At 48.7% G+C, this 24,049-nt stretch overlaps 1 protein-coding gene across 2 annotated transcripts in view; it reads right to left on the bottom strand.

The window, feature by feature from the left end:
• Positions 1-225: 225 nt before the first annotated feature.
• Positions 226-24,049, bottom strand: part of BCO1 (beta-carotene oxygenase 1) — a 36,303-nt gene continuing 12,479 nt past the window's right edge. The window contains exons 3-11 of one of the 2 annotated variants that reach the window (XM_001499593.7): positions 23,815-23,944; positions 22,102-22,249; positions 20,315-20,462; positions 17,345-17,568; positions 14,004-14,261; positions 6,786-6,891; positions 4,156-4,250; positions 3,031-3,142; positions 226-1,020 (exon numbers count right to left, since the gene is read on the bottom strand). In XM_001499593.7, coding sequence (XP_001499643.5) covers positions 791-1,020; positions 3,031-3,142; positions 4,156-4,250; positions 6,786-6,891; positions 14,004-14,261; positions 17,345-17,568; positions 20,315-20,462; positions 22,102-22,249; positions 23,815-23,944 — 1,451 coding nt within the window. In that variant the 3' untranslated portion in view covers positions 226-790. Of the gene's footprint in view, positions 1,021-3,030; positions 3,143-3,637; positions 3,890-4,155; positions 4,251-6,785; positions 6,892-14,003; positions 14,262-17,344; positions 17,569-20,314; positions 20,463-22,101; positions 22,250-23,814; positions 23,945-24,049 lie in introns of those variants that run through there. The other variant, XM_070262095.1, reaches the window with a different exon arrangement.

Below are 24,049 nucleotides of genomic sequence, written 5' to 3'. Positions count from 1 at the left end.
GCCCTGGCCTAGGACTCAGTCCTGGATTCTAGCCCCTTGGCCACGGCCAGTGGGGTCAGTGTCCAGTCCCTTAACCTCCTCCTGTAAAGGGGGATTCCCACACCAATCTCTTGTCCCATTGATTGTACAATGGGGCATCTAGCTGGCTATCAACCGTCCAGCACCACCACTTCATTTTATTGCCTCAGAAGAACTTCAGAGGAAAGAAGCCATGTAAAAATAAAATGAGGTCTGAACAGACTCTAAAGTGTTTATTATTTTATACTATGCCATGCCTTGCATAGAATGACCACAGAGCAACACGCCTTCTCGGCCACATAATTTACGAACAGGGCATGATTGAGAAAGCTAGAACTCCCAGATGACAATCTAGTCCACTGGGAAGAAGGGAGAGGGGGAAGGAAGAGAGAGGAGGCAGGAAGGAGCAATGATAACGATTTCTCTGTCTCTTCTGTCATATGTCAGTGGCCGCTCATTCTAAGAACGATGATCACGTGATGATACAATTTCCGATTCATGGTCACGGTCTTTATGATAAAAGAAAGGGGCATTCTTAGAAGTGCTGGAGCTAATCAACAGATATTTGATCGGCTTTCAAACAAGGTTTTTATGGCCAAAATAAGATGAAAGAGAAGATACTGACAAGCTCTGTCTCCATACCGTTGTCTCAAAGCAACCGGGGAAAGAATAAAGTTCAAAATGAAACGAAGGACCTGCCCTCCACCCAGAGAGGAATAAGGCCTGGAGTGCTGGGAGGCTGCCAGGGGAGCTGTTCCTCCCGGGCTGAGTCTCAGGTCTGCGGGGCCCCGTGGCAGTCAGAAGCCCTGTCCCATGCTTCCTGGGAAGGGGTCTGCTTCCTCGCATCCCAGTCTGCATCTGGGATGAATAACCCATGGAGGTCCAGGTGCATATCAACATCAATGGATGCCCGAGCCAATTCTGTAAAGCTTTTGGCATCCAGAATAAGCAGAAAAGGTGGCTTCTGTGGATCAGTAGAGACAATCGCTGATAAGATAATTCCTTTGGGGAACAAAAAGAGACACTTCGTCAAAGCACAGCCTTGAACCTCCTCCAGCTGGAGGGATGTTTCTCAGCTATATCTTGCTGTCCTCTTTGAACTGAAGTATCTAATCAAAACAGAAGGGCAGTGAATTTGATATTCTGTGTGAGCAGAATGGAAAGGCCAGGGAAATCAGAGGGCTGGGAATCAGAAGACCTGGTTCCAGCACTGGCTGGACAAGTCCCTATAGCTCTCTGAACATCAGTCTCTTCATCTGTAGAGTGGGGATAACCCTCTCAACCCTCACAGGGTTGCTGAGAGGATCTCTTGCACAGGGAATTGTGAGAGCACTTTGTAAATTATTGCATGCATTGAAGAACGGCTATTTTCCTGCAGTTTAGAAACTCTGATCATAGAGAATCAGTTTTGATTCTGCATTTAGGCTAATATACGTCACTTGGCTAAACTCAGACTAGTTGCTCTCAAATGGCATTTGAATGAGCCCAGTTCACCTCATGCACGTGCAGCATGCCAGCAGCCTCAGCTTTTCCCTCTGTAAAATGGAAATATTCTAAGCACTCACTCTCAAGAGATAGAGGATTAAACAAAACAATGCACCCAAACTTCTAGCAAATGCTTGTGGTTCCTCCCAAGCCCACCAGGGTCTCAGAGCAGCTGAGCAGAGTTGAAGTCAGATCAGCTTGGATTCAAATCCTACCTCTGTAGGCACTGGGTGTGCCACCCTGGGTAAGTTACTCCACTCTCTGTGTCTCTCCTTTGGTGAAATGAAGACAGTGCTATTCCCTACCCATGGAGAGAATGGATGGGACCCATCCATGCAGCCCAGTGGGAGGCCAGCCTCAGCAGGAGTGGGTACCGACAATCCCCCATCTCGGAGAGGACAATGACGTGGGGTCCCCCACCCAGCGTGCCGTGCCACGCGTAATCAGCGGGAAGACATGGCCCAGGTGGACCGCTCCCTTCTCACCTGAGGGAAGCAGCTGGCAGGCTCAGTAGCAGAGCCTGCCCTCCCCAGCAGGTGTGGGCAGCCCCACCCACAGTTCAGGTTACCCTCCTTAGCATCCCCAGGGGTGTGGGCAGGGCGTTGCTGGGGCAAAGGCAGAATCAATGAGGGAAAGGAACACTTGGTCATTGGGAAACCTCGAAAAGAGAGGTGGGCGACATATGCATTTTTGTGTGCTCCACGAAAAAGTTACCTGCTTAGAGATAGTGAGGGGTCTGATCCGGCCATGGCAATGAATTTTAAAACCAAGATTCACACGACCCTCCGACACTCCAGGAGAGGGTGGTGTGCTCAGTGGAAAGGAAGTAGGCTTTTGTGTCACAAACAATTTAATGTCCCCCAAAGGGACGGCTGACCTTTGCCCCTGGGAGGTGACCTCTCAGCCCTGACTGTCCTGCTGATGACAGTGTCTTCGTTTACCTGGGGGCAGCCAGATAATCTATCCTCACAAAGTGAGTTAGGTGGAGACTCTGGGCTTGACCTCCAGAGGGGCTGGAGGCTAAAGGTCAACCACATGGGAGGTCAACCATGTCTGCGTGACCAAGCCCCTGATAAGCTCTGACAACAGCGCTTGGGTGGGCATCCTCCCTGGGTATCGTTGGGAGACGTCAGCATGGGCCGTGACTCCCCTGGGAGAGGACACTCGGAAGCTGCACACGTGCAATGTGCTGGATTCTGTCCCAGGCTCCTCTTCTCTTTCAACCAGCATCCTTTTGCTGTGATAAACTGTAACCACGAGTATAAGAGTTTCAGTGTGTTCTGTGAGTGTTTCTATTGATACCAAGGGTGGGTTTGGGGACCCCTGAATGTGCAGCTGGTGTCAGAAGTAAGGGTGGTCCTGGGACTCCCTAATCCCTCCATGTTGGACACAGACAGACCTGGGCTTCAAATTGTGACTTCATCAGCTGTGTGATGGGGCGGGGTCACCGCCCCCAAAGGATGTCTCTGTTTGCGGAATGATCACGAGCAGAGTGCAGCCAGCGGGTGGTCCTTCCCAGAGTCTTACCATCATCCTCGTCCTCGGCACCCGGTGTGGGCACAAACAGTGGTTCCGCCGGCCAGCAATGCTCCTCTTCCCATTTTAAGGACGACTTCGTGAGAATGTCATATTTTAGGATCTGTTCATCCAAAGAGGAGAAACACAGAGTGACCTGTTGGAGAGCATGCTTGTTCCCTGCGAACAGGAAGGCACTAGGCCCACTGAGAGAGGAGGTTAAGCCCCTTCAACGAAGACCCCAAGTGACATCTGGCCCTGGTCAGAAACGAAAGTAGTCAGCTTTCCTCCTCCAGCTGAAACAAAGGTCCTCCCTCCTCCACAGAGCTGACATTACACACTGAATTCTTTGAAAAATAAAGATCCTGAATGTATCTAGTTGTTGGCATTTCATTGCAATTTTTATGTGTTAAACAAACTAATGTATTCAATGCAAACCTTTAAAGTATAATATGATTCTTTTGTTATTTCAAAAGTGCAAGTCCTTGGACTTCTCTTTACCTCTAGCAGGCCCGTTTCCCTGTAGGGAGAGGGATTAGCGGGGAGTGACCTGGGGTGTGTGCGTATGTGTGTGTGGGAAGCTTCATTTTTCGTGTTGTGCATTTCTGCACTGTTTGCATTTTTTAAAAACGATTTTCCATTTTATTATTGCCAAATGAGGACATCAAGGACAAGTGACTGCACAGCACTTAGCATTGTCCCTGGGATACAGCAAATGTTCAACAAATAGTATTTTAACAAAGAAAATAAGCCTTCCAAGTTTCAGCTCGACCCTCTCTGCTTGAGAGGGTGAGATCCTTGACGGCAGGCATTGGGTCGGCCTGTTCCCTTTTATCCTCGGTGTCCACCACATTGTCGCACAGCTTTGACGCTTGATAAACATGAATTGAATAAAGAAATCAGTGAATAAACTTGAGCCATGACCCCTTTCCTGAGCGTCAGCCCATTAGGTACGGCTCCCTCTCTTGGATGGTCCATTAATGCCTCAAATGCATTTTGTCCCAAACTGACCTCATAGCCTGACCTACCTCCCGTCCCCAGGGACCTGCCTTTTCTGATCAAGGTCACTCAGATTGAGAATTCAGCTTCACAGGCGGACACCATCGTTGTAGGTTGCAATCGCACGGGGATGAGTACCTTGGTTGGGATGGGGCTCCATTGAACTTCAGCGGCAAAGACGTATCGGTATCGCTTCCCGTTGTGAGCATAATTGATCCGAGGCAGCTCTAAGCCTAGAGAGAAGACCCAGCTGATGAAGCCCTACCACAAGGACTGGAGGCATCCGCCTTCCGGGCCAAGCAGGCGTCTTTCCATTAAAACAGCTCCCAGCCAGGACCCCTGAACTTGATCAAGGCCCCAGACTGGATCAAAGGTGGTCACAGGGCAGGATGAGGGACCCTCTGATAATTACCCCAGCTCTGTTAGAAGGTTCAGGAACAAGGTAAGATAGAGCTAGGTTTTTAAGTATGTAAATATCTTTAATTACCCCAGATAGAAATCAAAGAGAATTGCATGATTAAAATCAGAGGGGACTGCAACTTTTTTAAAGCTCTTTAAAATAAAGTACTCGTGTGTACACACGTGTGTGTGGGTGTGAACAGAAACTTCTGAAGCTTTGGAAAGGAGTATCAATGGGGGAGAGTTAAAAAAACCCCTGGTAAACTCATATAATGACATTATGTAAAAATAATATTTACAAAGAATTTTAAAAACATGGGTAAATGTCCATATCATACGATTAAGTGTAAAAGGCTGGTTATAGAATTATTCCACTCTGTTACAAGTTTGGAGAAAAAGTTGAGAAGCATATATTATAACTTCCTTAGAGTTTATATTTTATATTGTACATTCTAAGTTTCTCATTATGTGAAATTTTCATTTTACCTTTTACTTTTATAATCCAAAAAAACCTTAAAATTTTGCCCATGTAAATGCATCTATATTTACATAGGCCGGTTGTGTCAAACTAAATTTCTAAGTCTGAATATTGAAAAGTCTCCCTCTTATGAAATATTCCAGGCCGTTGGAGCCAACTGCTGGGGAAAACACAATGTCCAAGAAAAGAGGAGGAGGGATGCAAATATTTGCCACGTGGAGGCCTCCTGAAAAGGACCCAAGGCATAAATGGGTATCAGGCTCAGTGGGGAGTTCAGGGAATGCACCACTGAGATGGGAAGACGGCCAATCCCACAGGTGAGTAATCGTGAAATTTCCAAGAGACAGGTCAAGATGAAAGTGAAGAGGAGGGACCACCCACATACTTAAATCAGAAAAAGATGCCCACAGTTGGCCCCAGAGTAGACCTGAGACTTCCCATGATGCTTCTGGGCCCCTCAACACCCCCCCCCCCAACCCTTACCTCCATCCTGCAAATGACCAGCTATAGGCACTTGGTTAAGTAAAGTATGATTCATCCCTGTGAGCTCTGTGCAGCTATCAAAACCATGCTCTTGAAGAATCTCCAGGATGTGGGAAAATTCTCAGGCTACATTTAGTAAAGGGAAGCAGATGTTTCAGAACATTCTAGATGGTATCGTACACTTTTCGTAAAACTATAAACGCAGAGGTTAAGGGTTTTCGAGTTAAAGAAACCTGGGTGCAGATCCTGGCTCTGCTGTCCATCTTTGGGCAAGTTACTGAATTATTCTCAGCTTTGCCATCCGCAGCTCTAAAACAAGAATGATATGTGCCAACACCCGCCTCTTCGAGTTGTTCTGATAACAGCTACCTTTGCTGGACTCTCAGTACCAGTCGGGACCTAAGCAAGGCCTCTTATGTGCATGAACTCATCTAGTGTCAATGATAACAGGATGAGACTGTCGGGATGAAAGAGAGGATGTCTGAGCAGCCCCAGAAGAGGGCCTGGTGTGTGCCAAGCAATGCCTAGATGATAAGAAGACTGGAAGGATATTTCCTAAGGCTTGTCACGGGTGGAGCGATGGTGAGGGATTTGTCCATTGTCATCCTTTTCAGTATTGCCCAAGATTGCTGCAATAAACAAGAATTCTCTTCTCAAAAACAAAAAGACCATAATGTTTTAAGTCTGCGTCAGCCCATATAACGCTGCGGCTGGTGAGCAGAGATGGAAGCTGATGCCTTAAGAACTGGGACCGATACACACACTTTCACTTGTGAAGACCCCAAGAGGCTGGGGTGCCACACAGAACCTGTTATAGGATCCATGGGACACTGTTTACAGTAGTTCTCAAGGGCAAATCTGAGGTCATCCTAGAAAAGTCCCCAGGAGTGTGGCCTTCCAGACACTTGCCCTGGCACGGGGCAGCGACACAGGGAGCAAGGCTCCCAGTTCAGAGCCACGCCCTGCCACTCTTTAGCTGACTGTCCTTGGGCGAGCTCGTTCATTCCAACTTCAGTGCTGAGCCACAGACCCCTCTAAGTCAGACTTTTGTCACGTGCTGGTGATACACTGACTGAGAAACGTGGTCCCTGCCTCATGGGCTTATATTCTAGGGCAGTGGTTCCCAATCAGGGCAATGGTGCCACCCCCACGGGACTTTGGCAATGTCTAGACACATTTTGGTTGTTCTAATAAAGGGTGGAAGTGCCTGTCTGGGAGGTGTTTGACGATATATGAGAGAGAATTGTCCCGGATGCTTTTCATTGGGGCATCCCGAGAGTGTTCCTCTTTGTCCCTCGTCCACGCACAACTCCTCTGCATCAGAAGCAGGTATTATCCAAAGAGGCCTCAGGGGTCCTCACCAAGTTCCGCCCCTTCCCTCGACCCAGGGAGAGAGGGTGCATTTTACCTTCATAAAGCAACTCTGGCTGGCAGTAGACTTGGTTGTCTTTTTCCTTCAGGGCTCTTGCTGTTGTAGATGTCAGTTTGATTAAATTGGAGCCCACTTCTGCATCCTGAAAGAATGAGTTTTTCCCCCAAATGAAAATCTGTTATTCAGAGCCAACATTCGCTTCACCGTGTACATCTAAAAACTGCTTTAGCATATCTTATCGAGTTCCGGCCTCACATTAATCACAGGGAGCGGCTATTAGGTTATTGGTATTCCGATCCTCAGCTAAAAATGAGGATTGGTGATTCGAAGTGACTCTCCCAAGATGGCATCACTGGTGGGTGGTAGGACTGGGGCCCCTAAAACCCTGGCTCTCTTTTCTACTCCGGGCTGCCCTTCCCTCACAGGTGAAATGATGTACTTCTAAGTTCTCACTTTTTAAATACTGGATGATCCACCTGTAAAAGGTCGCATCAGTCATTAAAAGGATGTTTATGAAGAGTTCATAATAACAGGGGAAATGCTCATGGTAGAACACTGAGTGGAAACGGCAGCAGAGTAAATTGCATACGCAGTTTGAGCTCAACCAGGCGAAAAAAAAAATTATATTGTAAAGAGCCTGGGAGAAATATACCAAATATTAACAACTGAGTGGGTGGTGGGATTAGGGGGACTTTCATTTCTTTTTCTATGCTTATCAATATTTTTAGTATTTTCTCATATGAAAATGTATCACTGCTGAAACGAAAACAAACGTAATAAAAATTGCTTAGGAGAAAAATATCTACCAAGGACATTCCTTGGTCTCAAGTTGCCACCAGATTTGGCTCTTTTCGATACCTTGTTATCATCATAGTAACCCAGGAGAGGGATGTAACACGATTGGTTACACGTTAATCAAACCTCCATCACTCCCTGTTCCCCTGCATACTAGCTACGGGGCCTTGAGCAAGTCACTTAGCATCTCTGAAGTTCGGTTTCCTCATCTGGATAATGAGGCATCGTATACACAGCGTGTAAATAGTGTATGCATCATAGAAACAGTATATGCGGCCCCAAGTTACTGTGCAGCTCAAATAAAATAATCCTTGCAAATGATTTACACGAGGGCCTGGTTAGCAGGAAGTGCTACATAATTGTTAGCTGCTGTTGACAATATCATTTTTTTTTTTTTTTTACTATTATTATTACATTACTGCCACTACCACTAGGGGTGAGTTCGGGTTAGGCCCTAGAGGAGAATGAGGAACAAGACCCCGAGTTCCTGCCTTCCGGCAGTTGAGAGGGCAAGAATTAGTGTTATGGCTGACTTCTCATTTAAACTTTTCTCTGCTTTCCAAAATTTCCAAAATGAACTTTTATAGTCAAAAGAAACCTATTTGAAGAATAGCAGCTTTTTGCTGGGAAGTGGGAAAATTTACTATATCTTAGTGGTTGAACTGCAAGGGCCTTTTAAGATTTGTTTCGTTCAATTCCCCAATTTACAGAAGAGGAAACAGAGGTCCAGAGAAGGAAAGTAGCTTGTCCAAGGTCACACAGAGAGAAGCAGAGCCTGGGCCCTTCACATTGTGATTCTTCTGCTCAGAAGCAAGAGCATCGAAGGCAGAGGGCAAAGCAGGTGCAAAGGCCCTGAGGCTGGGCTGGCCCGTCCTGTCCGCATCCTGTAGGTCTCGGCTCAAACATCCCCTTCTGGAACAACTCAATCTGCAGTGTCTCCAAGGCATTTGTCCCAAGCTGTAATGATCTCCTTTATGGAGCTACTTTCTTCTTTTATGCTGTCTTCCTATGACGACAGTGACCAGATTTTGTTCGGTGCATGGCACATAGTCAGACTCCAGGAATAAAATGCCCAGTGAATGAGTGAATGCATGACTCAATAAGCTTTTCTTTCAACTGTCAAGGGCCAAAACATGCGCTCTGCAGGATGGTTCTAAGAAATAAATGAGACAAAGTGCATGAAAAAGCCACCTTGCGCTGGCACACAGGCAGTGTCTTACAAACAGAGGCTCTAAATGCCGCCAGCTGCGCAGCAGCAGATTGGTGGGAGGCCCTGCCTGGTACCTTGCTGGTCGCATGAGACGAGCAGGCCTCCTGTGCACGTCCTGGGCCTGATTCTCAGGGAGTCGATCTGCAGAGACGTCTTGTAACGCCAGCCAGAAACTGGTCAGACTGGTTGAGGGATAAACTGTGAAGTTTTCCACACACAGCGGTAACGAACATGACTCGGTGGCTTTCAGCCGCCAACATGCTCAGCTTGGGGAGGACATCGCTTTCCAGCCAGAATTCAACCAAATCTTCCAGGCTTGCTTTGGAATTCTTAAACCCGAGGGAACCCCCGAAGAAGCGGTAATCAGAGTAGCCCTGGACACACTGGCAGTGGAGTTCGGTAGCACTGGGTGTGAAAGTCCACAGCCTTCTACGTGCATGCGAGCAGGCCCCTCAGACTCCCCAGCCTGCCTCCTCCTTCGTAAAACACGGGTGCAATTCGTAACTTTTGGTTGGGTGGTGGGTATAAGCGAGATTGCTTTGACCTGCGTCTGAGGGTTATGGTGAGGGTTAAATTAAAACATGGTTATGAGAACACCTGGTCCAGGACCAGGCACATCGTGGTTTGTAACTCGGAGCCAGAAGACACGCTTTCAAATCCCAACTCAGATTCCACAGATAATTCTGCCATGTCGGGCATGTGACTTTCTCTCTCAGCTGCAGTCATGGGGCTAATAAATAACTCAGACGGCTGTCATACAGATTAGGCGACAAGCGTGCAAAGCATTTAACAGTGCCTCAAACTTGCAGGACCCAGGGCGAGAGTGGAGCCCCACCAACCCTATGTCTAAATACATCAAATTGTTAAGTAAAATACCGTTCTCTCCCCCTGCCTTGACACAGACCTTCGTAATGTTGTGGAACGGCGCTGTCCAATATGCAGCCACTAGCCACAAGTGGCTAAGTTAAATTTTAAATTAAAATGAAGTACAATTAAATATTCAGTTCCTCAGCTGTACCAGCCCCATTTCAGTAGCACACGTGGCTACTGGCTGCTGCGCTGGACAGAGAAGGTTCCATAATGGCGGCAGGTCCCATTGCACAGTGCTGGTCTGGGAGGATGGGTGAGCATCTAGGATTCTAGGACTCTCTGGTGTCCTGAGTTGGAATAGGGCAGCAGAATGAGGGCCAGCCTCTGGGCCTGGGCTCCCGTCCCTGACCCCTCTTTAGGAGGACAGAGGCAGGCGCTGCGAGCAGGCTCCGGCCTCTTTGGGCAGGAATTCCAGGATTCTGGTTCAAGGTTGGGGCGGGAGACAGTGCCCCTCTGAGTGGGCACGACCCCTTGGCCCTGTGAACTCCTCACCCTGTGGAGAGGGATACTGTCAGAGAAAGACCAGATCAGGACCCCCCAGAGTGCCAAGGCCAGAGTAGGGGTCCCCCTTACTGGGGTCTAACAGTAGAAACAGCACCTAACACGGGGCCTGGCACATAGTGAGCCCTCGGTAAACGGTGGCATCTCTTGTTATTGGATCTTCATTTCTGCATTTGGACAAGAAAAAAAACCACATCTACTGAGATGGGGGCTGAAGCCACCCGTTCTGGGTCAAGATGCCGCCCGCCTGGATGGCTGTGGGGATGGCAGTCAAGCGCTCATGAACCCACCAGGAGGCGGTGCACAGAGCCCTGTAGGCAGAGGGCAGGGCACGGCAGTGACTGTCTGCACACGCCCACGCCCCTCCCAGCCCAGCCCTGCCTTAGACAACCCAGGAGCCATCCTACCCAAACAGGCACGCCCCCCTCCTTCCCCCTCAGCTGGCCCAAACGCAAGAGAATCTGGGGCAGCTGGGAAGTTCCAGACTTTTGCATATACTCCACTGTTGCCCGTTCCATGTGGAAAGCACTTTCCGCTCGGGGAAATGTTCCAGATGCAAAAGGAAGACCCAGTGCCCTTTTAGAGACCTCTCTTGGCATTTTTCGCTCATTCATTCATCGAAAATATTTTAGAGCTTAATGAGAACCCACCCAGTGCCAGACCCCCATGACAAAGAGTCCGGCCCTCTCAGAGCTTTAACACGAAGGGGCCGCTGACCAAGTTCATTATAGCTGAGACAAACATGGAGCAAAGAGCTGCAGGTGCCAGCAGAGTGTACAAACTCATCTGAGGGGAGTCAGGACGCTGAGACCTGAAGGGTGAACCGGAGTTTGCTCCCTGGCTGTGAATTAGAATCCCCTGGGGGCTCTGAGGCCAAGCCTACCCCTAGGCCCCGCCCCCTGAGGTTCTGCCTTTGCTGGTCTGGGCCTGATCTCAGAGCCCCAGGACCCGAATGGAGTCTGATGGGAAGAGGACAGGGCTGCAGGCAGGGGGACCGGGATGTGCAAAGGCCCCAGACCGAAAGGCATTATGAGAAAGGGCGACCTCTCCCACAATCCTCCCCTAACACGCCTTTGGATAGGACAAAATTGGAGCCGCCAGATCTGGACGTAGAGGCCACGTCTGCCCGCCCGACTTCCCTATTTTAATACACAGGTGGGGCAACTTGAAAGTGAAGCAAGAAAACATTTTTAGGGGACGATAAATAGCAATTAAAAAGCGTGGCCAGAGCTACCCTTCCCAGGGCTCGTCTTCTTTGCTAGTTTCAAAGCAGCGGAGTGACCACATGGCGCCTTTTAAAATATATGTGCTAAACTTCTTAGCTGGGCTCCAAGGAAGCAAATCACTTCTCAAGTGTGATATGAGGTTAAAGATCCCGCGGTGTGTGGACAGCGGCACGGAGTGTTTCCTCTCTGAGCATCATCCCCGGCTGAGGTGGGCGAGAGGCGGGGGCCAGGCTTTGTGACCCCCCCCCCCATTGCTGCCTGGAACCAGGAGTCACAGTTCAAGGGACCTTACTGTGGTATTTCCCAGAGTCAGGAGCGCAGAGCCAGCGGCCCATGTGATGATCTTGTGAGACACGGCAACTCATTCAATAGCCCTGAATCACCTGGGGAGGACGTTCATTCCTTTTTCTCTTCCCATCTTCTCGCCTGGGTCAAGCGGAGAGTCTCACTGAGATGCCACTATGTCTTCAACACCTAATACTTTGGAAAGGCTCCTTTCAACAAAGAGGTCAGGTCTTGGCAAGCAACAGTGTCCGTCTAGAGCTTAAGACTTCTGCTTCATCCTCACCGCTTCACGCTCCTGCTCGTCTCTCTCTGCAGCCAGTCAAGCCGGCTCGCCATTGGGTGGTGATATGTTTCCTCCCAAATGAGTTAAGCCAAGAGGGGGTTGATGTAAATGAAAATGTGACTCGTAAACGTTAAACAGAGGTGACAGGAAACATGGTAAAAATCATGACAAAGACGGACAAGTGACTATGGATGGGAAATGCTGCAGAGATGGGAAAGAACTCTGACCCTGGAGTCAGAGAAGCCCGGGTTTAAACGCAGGCCCCGCTCACTGGTGGGCAGCATGCCTGGACCCTGCATTAAGGAGCATGGGCCTTCCGTAGGGGTGTGCTCCATTCCCCAGGCCTGCAGAGCCCCAAGAGGGGTCAGTGTGACCCATCTGGGCTCTTTCCAGAAGTTGGGCTGCTGGGGAGAACAGCAGAGTTATACCCACAGGTATGGGTTTAGAGACGGTGGGTGCAGGCAACAATCTTGGCTCTGTCACTCTGGGCTGCGTGACCTTGGGCACGTTTCCTAACCTCTCTGAGCCTCAGTTTCTTCATCTGTAAAATGAGGACCTCTCCCACAGGTTGTTATGATCACTAAATGAGGTAAGGAAAATAAAACGCTTAGCAAAGTGCCTGGCACATAGAGTTCATTTAGTAAATAGGAGCCATCAGAACGGAATAGAATTGAATTTGGTTTCATTTAAATTAATCAAGTCATGAAGTCAGTGAGTTCTGGAGCCAGAAGCCTCTGTTGCCTTCGAAACCAAGCCCAGAGCCTTGGCAGCGTTACCCTAATTGAGGACAATGTCTGGCCCCGTGGTCATTTTTAGTGCAAGAACAGGCTATTCAATAGCAGGGGGTCGGTCAGCAAATGGCGCTGAATCTCTGCCAGCAACTGTCAGGCAAACATTTAAAGTGATGCTGTAGAAGAACCATTAATATCATGGAGAGATGTTTAGATGCACAAACGGGGGAAAAAAGCAGTACACAAAACAGTACGGCCCTATTCCGCCCAGAGGAGTGAAGTTCTGACACGTGCTACGACACAGGTGAGCCTCGCCGACAGCGAGCTCAGTGGGAGAGGCCAGACACGACCGGCCGCACAGCGCGTGGTTCCACGTAGGCGAGGCGCCCAGAAGACGCAAACCCTCAAGACATAAGGGAGACCAGGGGCTGCCTGGGGCTGGGGCAACGGAAGGATGGGGGTGATAGTTAAGGGGTACAGGATGTTTTTTGGGGGTAACAAAAACGTTTTAAAATTGATTGTTGTGATGGTTGTACAACTGTGAATATAATAAAAGCCATTGAGTTACATACTTAAACGAATGAAAATGGGTAAACTGTATGGTATGTGAATTACATCTCAATAAGCCTGTTAAAAATTATGTACAGCATGATTCCCTTCTCTAAAATTAATATATATTAATTCTAAAATAGTATATATTAATTCTAAAATAATACATATGTGCATTATTATATGTAAATTAATATGTACTTACATATCTATTCTAAATATATTATATGTTATATATTATATTATATATTATATTATATATTAATGTTTTATTTTTAAAATAACATATCTTAAATACTATTTAAATATTTTAAAGTAATATATATGTACATAATTATTATATGTACAAAATTAATATATACATATATATTCTAAATATATATTATTTTAGAATTAATATATATATTATTTTAGAACTAATATATATTAATTTTAGAGAAGGAAATCATACTGTACATAATTTTTAATAGCGTTATCAATATGTAATATATATTAATATATATGTGTACATATATATCTCCCTACAGATCTATATCTGTCTATCTGTCTATATGGAGACAGGGCTTTAGGAGGCAATACAAATATAGCCACAATGGGTTTATGGGGATGTTTTTTCCTTTTTACTTAATCTGTGTTTTCTAAAGTTTCTACTCTGAATATGTTCCAAAACGATGGAAAACGTTTCTGTCTTCCTTTAAGGACAGCTCATTCTGGATTTCTGTGTCAATCAAACCAGGGCGTCGCTTCTTTGACAGGCGGGCTCACGGGGCCCTGGGACAGAAGCCCGCCTCTTTCCCGCGTTACCTGGGCCGCGAGCAGGGGCACAGCGAACCTCCTGAGGACAGGTACGGAGGTGAGCCTGGAGTGCTCCTCCAAGTCCTGGTTCAGGTTGGCCAAGTAGAAGAGCTGGTACAGACTGCTGTCCTCGTAGGCGACGACATCAAACAGGAGGCAGCCGTCCTCTTCATAGGCATTGACGTGATGGAAGACCACCATGGGGTCCGTGTAAAACTTGGTTGGCATGGGCTTCCTGGTCCTTTGGTCAACGATGTGAATGTAGGTCTGGAAGAAGATGCACAGCCAGCAGTCAGCTCTCCCTCGGCTGGCCTGGCACTGTGGCATTGGGGTCAGGACAAGGCAGCCCCACCATGCCCTAGCTCGTGACCCTGGAGCGCCCCTTCCCCATTCTGAAACTGTGTGTCCCACCTCCAGAGGGCCAGCCTCAGAAGCGCTGAGTCATGGCAGCTGTCATTGTGGCATCTCTTTCAGATGGAGCGGAGGGAAGCTTTGCTGCTGGGGCCTCTGCCTCTCTAGCAGGACAGGCCCCCCCCCCCGCCAGAGTGCACCGTCCCCCTACCCCCCTCACTTGACTGTGACTCCAGCTGGGCCCGCTCCCTGGCAGTGGCTGAGTTGGGGAGAACCTGCCAGGTGCCAGCCTTCTGGGCCTCCTGGGCTCCATCCACCGTGGGAGCCCCTACAACTGCCAAACCACGTCTGCCCTTCTGGGTCCTCTCTCCAACCTCCACCATTGCAGAGCTCCGCCTGGATGTGGTTGTCATGGCAACGCCCCCTGCCCTGGAGGGCTGCAGTGCCCGGTGCTAGTTACTGAGCCTCCGTGGGTACCAGCGCATTAGGCCTCTGCACGCATGTCTGGGGGTCACGAGGCGGCATCACTCCGGGTGGTAATTAGCCACATCTGCAGCCCCGTTGCCTAATCCAAAAGGGGGTGGTGTTTTCTTTCTTTCGGCAGCTCTGGCCTAACCACCCTCCTGAAAGGGAGGGAGGAAGGGACTACTCCAGGCTGTTCTTTTGCCAATTCCTCCCGGCTTATTTGCCTCTCTCTCTCTTTACGCCTTTTCTTTCTCATGACCCCAATCCCTGCGTCAGCCACAGGCACTTTTCAGAAAGTTCTCTTCCAAGTGAATTCCAAAGCTCTTCCCCAGGCTCTCTGTCCCGCCCCAGGGGCACGAACTCTTGTCACTGTGGGACTCTCCGAGGCCAGGGAATCCCCAGGGGCCACACATTGAAGCCTGGAAGGGCCCAGAAACCCCTGCGCATGGGACGTTCCTCAGCCGTGTCTGGGAAATGGCTGCAGAGCAAACCCAACTTCAGCTGGCTTTCCTGCCGGCCCCTGGCCCCACTCATTCACTCCACAAATGTTTATAGAGGGCCTACGACACGTCAGACACTTTGTCGGGAACTGGAAAGAGAAAATAAAACCAAGCTCCTGCTTTCATGGGGGTTATGTTCCGGTGCAGGGAAAGCCAGCAGTCAATGATCAAATGTATAATGTGTCAAGGACGATGAGCACTACTGAGGAAAACAAGCAGCACAGAGGGTGGAGAGAGCCTGGGGTTCTGTTATAGGGAAGTTCATCAAGGAAGGCCTTGGCATCGGGGGTGTTGAGCTGAGACCTAGACTAATTGAGGGAGGAAGCCATCTGGGGAAGAACATTCCAGGCAGAGGGGACACAAAATGCAAAGGCCCTGAGGCAGGAATGTGTTTGGCTGGTTTGAGATTCAGGAGGCGCAGGATGTGCAGGAGGAGGCTGAGTGAGCAGGGAGTCAGTGGTGGGATGAGGGCACGTGGGGACTTAGGCAGGTGAGTGGACCCTTTGGATCTTATTCTGAGAAAGAGGGGAAATCACTAGAAGGTTCTGAGCAGAGGAGGGACCTCACCTAACCCCTTCCATCCCTCAAACACTTCACTCTCCTCCCTGAGAAGAGGGAATAGGCCTTAAAGAGGTGGCCAACCACAAAGGGGACACATATTTGCATATGTACTTAAAGGACTTGAAATCAATGCTCCAAAGAGATACATGCACCCTTATGTTCACTGCAGCGTTGTTCACAATAGCCAAGATGTGGAAGCCACCTAGATGCCCTTCTGCGGATGAACGGATAAAGAAGATGTGGCATAAATATACAATGGAATACTACTGAGGCAGAAAAAAAGACAAAATCATCCTATTTGCAACAACATGGATGGACCTTGAGGGTATGATGTTAAGCAAAATAAGCCAGACGGAGAAAGACAAATACTGCACGATGTCATTCACATGTGGAAGATAACAAATATAAGGATAAAGAGAACAGATTAGTGGTTACCAGAGGGGAAGGGGGTTGGGGGGTGGGTGAAAGGGGCAAGGGGGCACGCATGTATGGTCACGGATAAAAAATAGATGACTGGTGGTGAGCACGATGAAGTCTATTCAGAAATTGATAAATGATAATCTACACCCGAAATGACACAATGGTATAAACCATTATGATCTCAATAAAATTACTGGGGGAAAAAAAAGATGTACATGATCCTTAGGAAGAGGAGCAGGGGGGACAGCGATGGCTCCCTCTGGAGTGGCGAGTGTTGGGGACGGGGAGGTGGGAAGGGGACTTGAGGTGTTGCTTTCTGTACTTGTGTAGTATTTGAATAGATGACACTGAGAATTACTTGAGTTTTTCACAAGTAACAACAGCAAATAAATAAATACATATATAATAGGCATGCATACATATATTCATACACACATATACACACACGCACATATGTCTATACGGGTCTACATACATACACGCACACACACACATGCATGCACACATACATACTTTTAGCGCTCATGTGCCTGAATGGAAGATGTTTCTGTTGTACCTTCTGGAGGAACGCTCTACCACTATATTGTCTTAATAATCTATGACACCTCTTCCCCCCCGACAGTACACAGTGGTGGCAGGGAGGCTGTAAGGACCACGTCAATGGACAGGGGAGGCTGGAGGAGCCCAGATACCCATGAGGACTGGGCTTTGCTGCTGGGCCAGTGGAGACTGCCCGACTGATAAGAGCCGCCTTGCCCAAGGTCACACTCCCGTCCAAGGACATTCTGCTCTATTGACTTATTGACTTGGGGGCATCAAGGCCTGGCCCCCTTGCCCTAACTCAGGACCACTCTGAAGAACCACCGCAGCTTCAGAACTCTCTGGAAGGTTGGCTGATGCCTCCCGGGAGACTGCACAGTAGCTCACTCTCTCCCTCTGTAAGAAATCTCCTACAAGCCGACCTCCATCTCAGAGTCTGCTTCTGGGGACGCCTCGCTCTGGCTGTCCTCGTGTTGCAGGGTATGCCAGCCCAGCCGGGCTGGAGGTCCTTACCTTGTCCTCCCTATGGAAAGCCAGGCAAGAAGCCCAGGTCACTCCCCGGATGTATGCAGTCGCCATCTTGAGGATATCCAACTTGAAAGGCTGCTCCAGAAAAATGATGTAGTTCTCGGTGAATCCGAAGCTGTGGTAATAGCTCGGGGAGAGGAGGGAGCGGGCGGGGATGGAGCAGAACACCTCCGTGTGCTTCAAGGGGCTCTTCCCCTTCTTCCTGTCCTCTAGAGAAAAGCAAGCCTCAGGAACAGCAGGACCTAGCTGCCCCGGGACAACGCCACCGTCACCCGCAGCTGGGCCTCTCAGACTGACCTGGGCCTAAGAAGAACCTTTGAATAAGAGCCAACAAGTCAACCGGTGACAGGGTTGCTGCCCGGCTGACACAGGGGCAGAGGCTCGGAGCCCTTCCCACCCAGGCCCACCCCCTGGGGACACCTGGTTCTACAACCTGAAACACCTGAACCACTGGACCTCTGGGCCAGGCGTCTACAACTACAGCCCCGGGGCTACCCCAGCATCCACCTGCTTTTGTAATGAAGGTTATTTGAGACACAGGACCCTCCTTTACGCACGGTCCATACTGCTTGTGCTTCTGAGCCATAACGACAGAGTTGAGCAGTTGCGACAGACACCGTGGGGTCTGCAAAGTCTCAAGTATTTAGTCTGGGGTCCTTTACAACAAATGTTTACCAACTTAAATGTGCACACGGATCATCTGGGGATCACGTCAGAATGTGGAGTTTGACTCAGGGACCAGCCCGGTGGTGCTGCGGTTAAGCGCGCACGTTCTGCTTTGGAGGCCCGGGGTTTGCCGGTTCGGATCCCGGGTGCGGACACAGCACCGCTTGGCATGCCATGTTGTGGTAGGCATCCCACATATAAAGTAGAGGAAGATGGGCATGGATGTTAGCTCAGGGTCAGTCTTCCTCAGCAAAAAAAGAGGAGGATTGGCAGCAGATGTTAGCTCAGGGCTAATCTTCCTCAAAAAAAAAAGAATGTGGAGTTTGACTCAGTAGGCATGGCTGGGACCTGACGTTCTGCATTTCTATCAAGCTCCCAGGTGTTGGGCCAGCTTCCCGGGCTTAAGCGTTGATATTTGGCTGAGAACCAATAAGGTCAATTTATTTCATAGGGTTTCCGCGAATTTCTCTTGGCATTGCCCATTCTGAAACGTCTGGCAATGAGACTAAGTATCTGCTACGTTGAGGGACTTTTTCTTATCTTGTGACAGCCAAGGTAGGCTGTGTGATTCCCATTTCACAGATGGGAAACTGAGGGTTGACGGAATGGTCTATCGTTATGGCCAATGGCACAAGGCTAAGGGAAGAAGACACAGCCCGCTTAGCCTGGCTACCTCCTCTGTTATTAGGGATTCCGACACACAGAAGGAAGGGAGGGAACAGAATGAAACCACCGAGTAGTCCAGCACCTCGCCCGGCGCCCAGACACCAGAGGTGCTCAGTATACGTTCAGTCTTCTTCCTCTGCAAGGGTGAGTCACACTGGCCAAATGGTCTCCCCACCCAGGCCCGGGGCTGGTTTATAATGAGTTATCTGCAAGCGTCCCCACCTTTCTTGTGGCCACCTGTGCACATTGTAAACAGCTGGCTGGTGGGAGGGCTGCTGTGGGGTTATGGGTTAGCTCTTTTCTTCCCCAAACAAATGGAACACAAAGCAATTGAAACGAAAAGCACCCTGGCCCTGGAGGCAGGAGACGGGTGTGAATTCCAGGGAAGCCATCCACATGGAGCCGGTGCTCGGAGGGGAGCTGCTTGCATGAAGCTGGTGGCCGCCCTGTAAGCTGCGTGACTGTGGGCATGTCACCTGATTCCCCTGGGCCTTATAGTTCTCCTCTGCAATAGGAGGTGGCAAACTCGAATGCTTGGACCATCCCCAGGTCTGATGCTCTAGGATTCCAAGCTAGACCCCACATCCCTTCATTGGCTTAATTAACGGGAGTTCCATTTAACAAGAATACTCATTGTACCTTCTGACCTCAGGGACTCCCATCTGTCAGCAGAGCCTGGTAATTTGCTCAGGAAGCTTGACAGGACTCGGGGGTGGGGAGGGGTGGGGGAGCCAGCAGAGATCACAGATGGAAACCAGTTTTCCTAAACCAGAAGGTCAGGCCAAGCACCTTTGTGGTTCTGCACTGTCTCCAGCTGCCCTCAGAGGCCTGGTCTCCTGGGTGCGGTTCCCAGGAGGGTCCTGGACAAATAAGGGCTAGGAGCCCCACCCTCCTCCCCCTCAGGAACGTGCAATTACAATTGGCCTGGGCTTCCCTCCAGGATCCCAGCCCTAAATGGAGAAGGTCCAGAAGGCCCAGAGAACAGGGTGGAGATCTGCAGGATAACCCAGCAGGGCTGAGCTCCCTGAACAAGCCGGGAGCCTGGCTTCAGGTGCTGGGACGAAAGTGGGAGGCACAGCCCTGACATACAAAAGTTCGTCAGAAGACTGAAAAAATGACCGGATGTATGGATGGAAGGGAGGAAGGAAGGGTGGGTGGGTGGGTGGATGAATGGGTGGATGATGGATAAATGGATGGATGAATGGGTGGGTGGGAAGATGGGTGGATGATGCATAAAGTAATGAACTGGAGCCTAAAGAAAAGGTTAAAATAGGATAAATGGATGAAAGGATGGATGGATGAATAGATGGATGGATGGACAGACAGGTAGATGGATGATGAAGGAAGGATGGACAGATGATGGATGAATGATGGGTAAATTAATGAATTAATGAGCTGGAGCCTAAAGAAAAAGAGGTGAGAATAGTAAAGGAATTCACTTCTTCTAGGAGGAAGCCCCATAGCTCCTCTTTTCTCCTAAAGGAGAGAAGTGAGTTCATGGTCATCTGAGTCATCTAGGAGGGAAAGTGTCAGATTCAGTCTTGCGTCGTCAACTAAAATCAGAACTCTTCAGAAGGAGCCACCCTTCGAATCTGTGCTTCACTATATCCCAGAATGACCGACCTGGTACTGTGGCAGGGATCTTAAAGATCACATATTTTGTCTTCCCCTTGTCTACGATGGATGTGCCCATGTTGAGAACATTTCCAGCTGCATCATAATGAGGATGTGACGTTGCCACATTTACAGCCACATACTTGCGATAATCAACCTGCAAAATACGACAGTCACCTGGTTTTAAAAATGGGAGAGAATGAAATCCCATGAAAAGCTGACTGATTCTAGGTTCGGAGAGATGATGTCTATTTTTGCGCATCTCCTGATCTGAAAATAAGGCAGACTTCACCTTTAAAGAGGACATTTGCTCTTGCGACCTGATAGAACCTCACGGGGGGCTCCTAGAGCAAATCAGTTGCAGGAGGGTTGACAAGCTGCGTGTGTTCTCCGTGGCAGTTGTTCTGATCCTGCCCCTGGCCCTGCTGGGGTCCTCAGCAGGCGCAGAGATGGGATGCCTCACTGCAGAGAGCAACCCATGAGCAACCACTAGGGCAGAGAGGCAGCCTTAGAGCTAATCTTGGCTACTGCTCTGTGTCATTCTGGTTAAGTCATTTAAATTCTCTCCTTTTGCATTCCACAGAGGCATAAATCTCCAGGACTCTCTCATAGGATTATTCTGGGAATGGAGAGGTTACAAAAACATTTGGTCAAAGACACTGGATTAACAAGCTCAATAATGACCCCCACTAGGAACAGGCCACAACCGTAGAACAATGGGGTAGCCGGGGAACTGACTGTCCGCCCTTCCTCCCCCAGAATAGCACAGCCTCCGGCCAAAAGTCAGGCAATTCTCCATTCTCTCTGAGTGTTTCCTCTCTGTAGCGTTGTGGAAAGCATACATCAATTGGACCCACGCCACCTCGCTTAAAAGGAGCTGGACACAATTTGACAGCTAAGAAAAGCACTGCCTTTAACAGATGGGTAAGATGTATTACGGAGACATCGAGGCTTCGAACAGCCGGCCGGAGAAAACTAAAAGCAGGTCTATTGATTTTCACGAAAGTGTTGACTTGATCCTGCCCAGGAAAGGCATCTACGTGGGCATTTATTTTTGTACCCTTGCTCTCTGCCTAATGCCTCCCTCTTCAGGTCAATACAAGGTAAGGCTGCTGGGAGTGAGTCCTGGGTGTTCCAGCACATTCATTCATTCACACTCCCCTGGAGCTCCCACTCAAGGCCAAGCACTACAGACCCTGTTATCAGCTGAATTATGTCTTCCAAAAAGAAAGATACGTTGAAGTCCTAACTCCTAGGAACTGTGAATGTGACCTTATTTGGAAAGAGGGTCTGTATAGACGTAATCAAGTTAAGATGAAGTCATGCTGGATTAGGGTGGGCCTTAATCCAATGATTTATATCTTTATAAAAGACTTGAGTGATGCATCTACAAGCCAGGAACACCAAAGATTGCTGGAAACCACCAGAAGCTGGGAGAAGCAAGGAAGGATCCTCCCCTAGAGGCTTCAGAGGGAGCAGGGCCCTGCTGACATCTTGATTTCAGACTTCCAGCCTCCAGAACTGTGAGAGAAGACATTCCTGTTATTTTAAGCCACGTAGTTTGTGGTACTTTGTTATGGGAGCCCTAGGAGTGAATTCAGACACAATGATGAAACGATGCTGTCCCTGCCCGCAGGGAACTTAGACTCTAGTGCTAACTGCTGTGCTGGGGAAGCTTAAGATCCAAGGGCATCAGAGGAGGGGCTCCTCCTGTAGGTTCCTGCGGGCCACCTGGCCTCGCCCAGGGGATCTTTTCATGAACCAGGAAGTGATACCGGTTGTCAATTCATTGATACCTTCTCCAGGGTTTCCAGAGTCTGTGGGTTGATTTTCCTGATGTAATTGGTCTCAGTGGTCGCATAGAAGTCTTCTCCACACTTCATGATGTTAATCAGGCAGTTGTCTGTGAAATCGGGGATGGTGTGGGACAGGTAGGAGAAAGCTCTGGGGAGGACAGCAAAGCAACGGGGTCAATGGCTGTGTCCACCCAGCTGGAAAGTTCTGCTCGAGATGACTTTGGTTTTCCTACTATTTACAACACTCTACTTCAACTAAGGGAGAAAAAGCACTGGGTCCCAACAGGTCATTTGATGGAATCCTGGTGACTCAGATATCAAGTTGCCCAAAGATCCTAACATGTTGAATCAGCTAAGAAGTGAGTCAGCTGGGACAACATGGCCGCCAGTGGAGCCCTCCTGGGATCTCAAAAATCCAAAGGTCTCCTGCACCAGAAGCAGCAAGAGCTGGTGGGTTGTTCTGAAATATCTTAAGAAGCTCTACAGAAATCATACATGTACCCATAATGGCCCCCACAGACTAGCAAAACCCCCCTTTTGGCAGGAAAGTGAGTCCATACTGGTTGCCTCAAATTTGTCCAGGAAATTAGTTTTTTAAAAAAGGAAAGCATACAAATTATGACTTAGGAACTCAAAATTAATTCGACTACAAGGCGAACTCAAAGCAGGAAGAAAGAAAAATTCTGGATCCACGTGTTGGTTAGTGCTCCCCCTACTGGCAAATAGTGCAACAGCAAGGATGCCTCCCAGGTCCCCGTTTTAAATTCATTCCCGCCCCCTCCCCACCTCTTACTGGCTCCTCCCCCATCTGCAAATGTGAGTTGGATGCTTGCTGTGTGGCAGCCCCAGCAGTGGATACTGGAACTGGAGAGATGATGTCAGTTTTGGAAGAGCAGAAGCACTCCTCCATTTCTGGGCCAGTCTACCCCGAACATTTCATGACTCTTCTACGTCTAAAGAGTGTTATAAGAGATACCGATGGCAGAGCTGATCCCCTGGCCAACAATTTAATTTAATTGCCCAATATGTAATACATTTACATGCATCATAAACCCAGATCATTTAAATATATACAGCTAAAAGTCTTCCCTTATTCTTTTCCCCCACTTCTCAATTTCCCACCTCCCTTATGTATCCAGTGAATTTCCTTATGCACATACAAGCAAAAATAAATCTAGACTTCCTCCTGCTTTTGTAGACAACATATAGCATACTATATGCTTTTTCCACTTAACAATATATCTTGGAAATCTTTCCATTCAATACATAGAGAGCATCCTCATTCCTTTTGGCTTCTGCCTGATATTTTCTTGTATAGTCTTACTGTTATTTATCTAACCACTCCTCTGATGATGAACATCTGGGTTATTTTCCTCACTGTAACAAATAACGCAGCCTTGAATAACCTCGTGCATTTGTCATTTCAAACACAAGCAAGTGTCCCTCTAGACTGAGGGGACGTATACTGGTAATTTAGATAGATAATTCCAGATTGCTCTCCTACCGGTCATGTGGGAGAATAACCACTCATCTGTCAGATGCGTTTTGCCTCTCTTGCTGTCAGTGGTCAAGAACTGCATAGCGTATATGAGCCCAGGCAACCATGGGCAGGTTTTCATCCACCCGAAAGAGAATGAGCAGAGATGCGAATGCTGGTTGTTTTGATCATTAAGGATATTGAAAAGCACGACCAGATTCAAAATGGACATTTACTTGGAAAATATGTTTTTGCAGGGGTCCGGATAGGCCATCGTTCCAAACTCTGACACCACGATCCTGTTGGCCTCGATGTTGGCGTTGTAGGTATCGCTTCTCAGGTATTTGCTCCTGTAATAGACTTCACCTGAAAGAGGAGCAGCAGAATCATTCCAGGTGGACCCCTTTACAGGGCTTTAAAGTCGATTTCGGCCATTCCAGGGGTTTTACCGGGGGAAGGCGGGGTGAGTCC

The sequence above is a fragment of the Equus caballus genome, chromosome 3, assembly GCF_041296265.1.
Source record: "Equus caballus isolate H_3958 breed thoroughbred chromosome 3, TB-T2T, whole genome shotgun sequence".
NCBI classification, from domain to species: domain Eukaryota; kingdom Metazoa; phylum Chordata; class Mammalia; order Perissodactyla; family Equidae; genus Equus; species Equus caballus.
The sequence above is the reverse complement of the archived record's forward strand: the minus strand, read 5'-3'. Positions and strand labels throughout refer to the sequence as shown.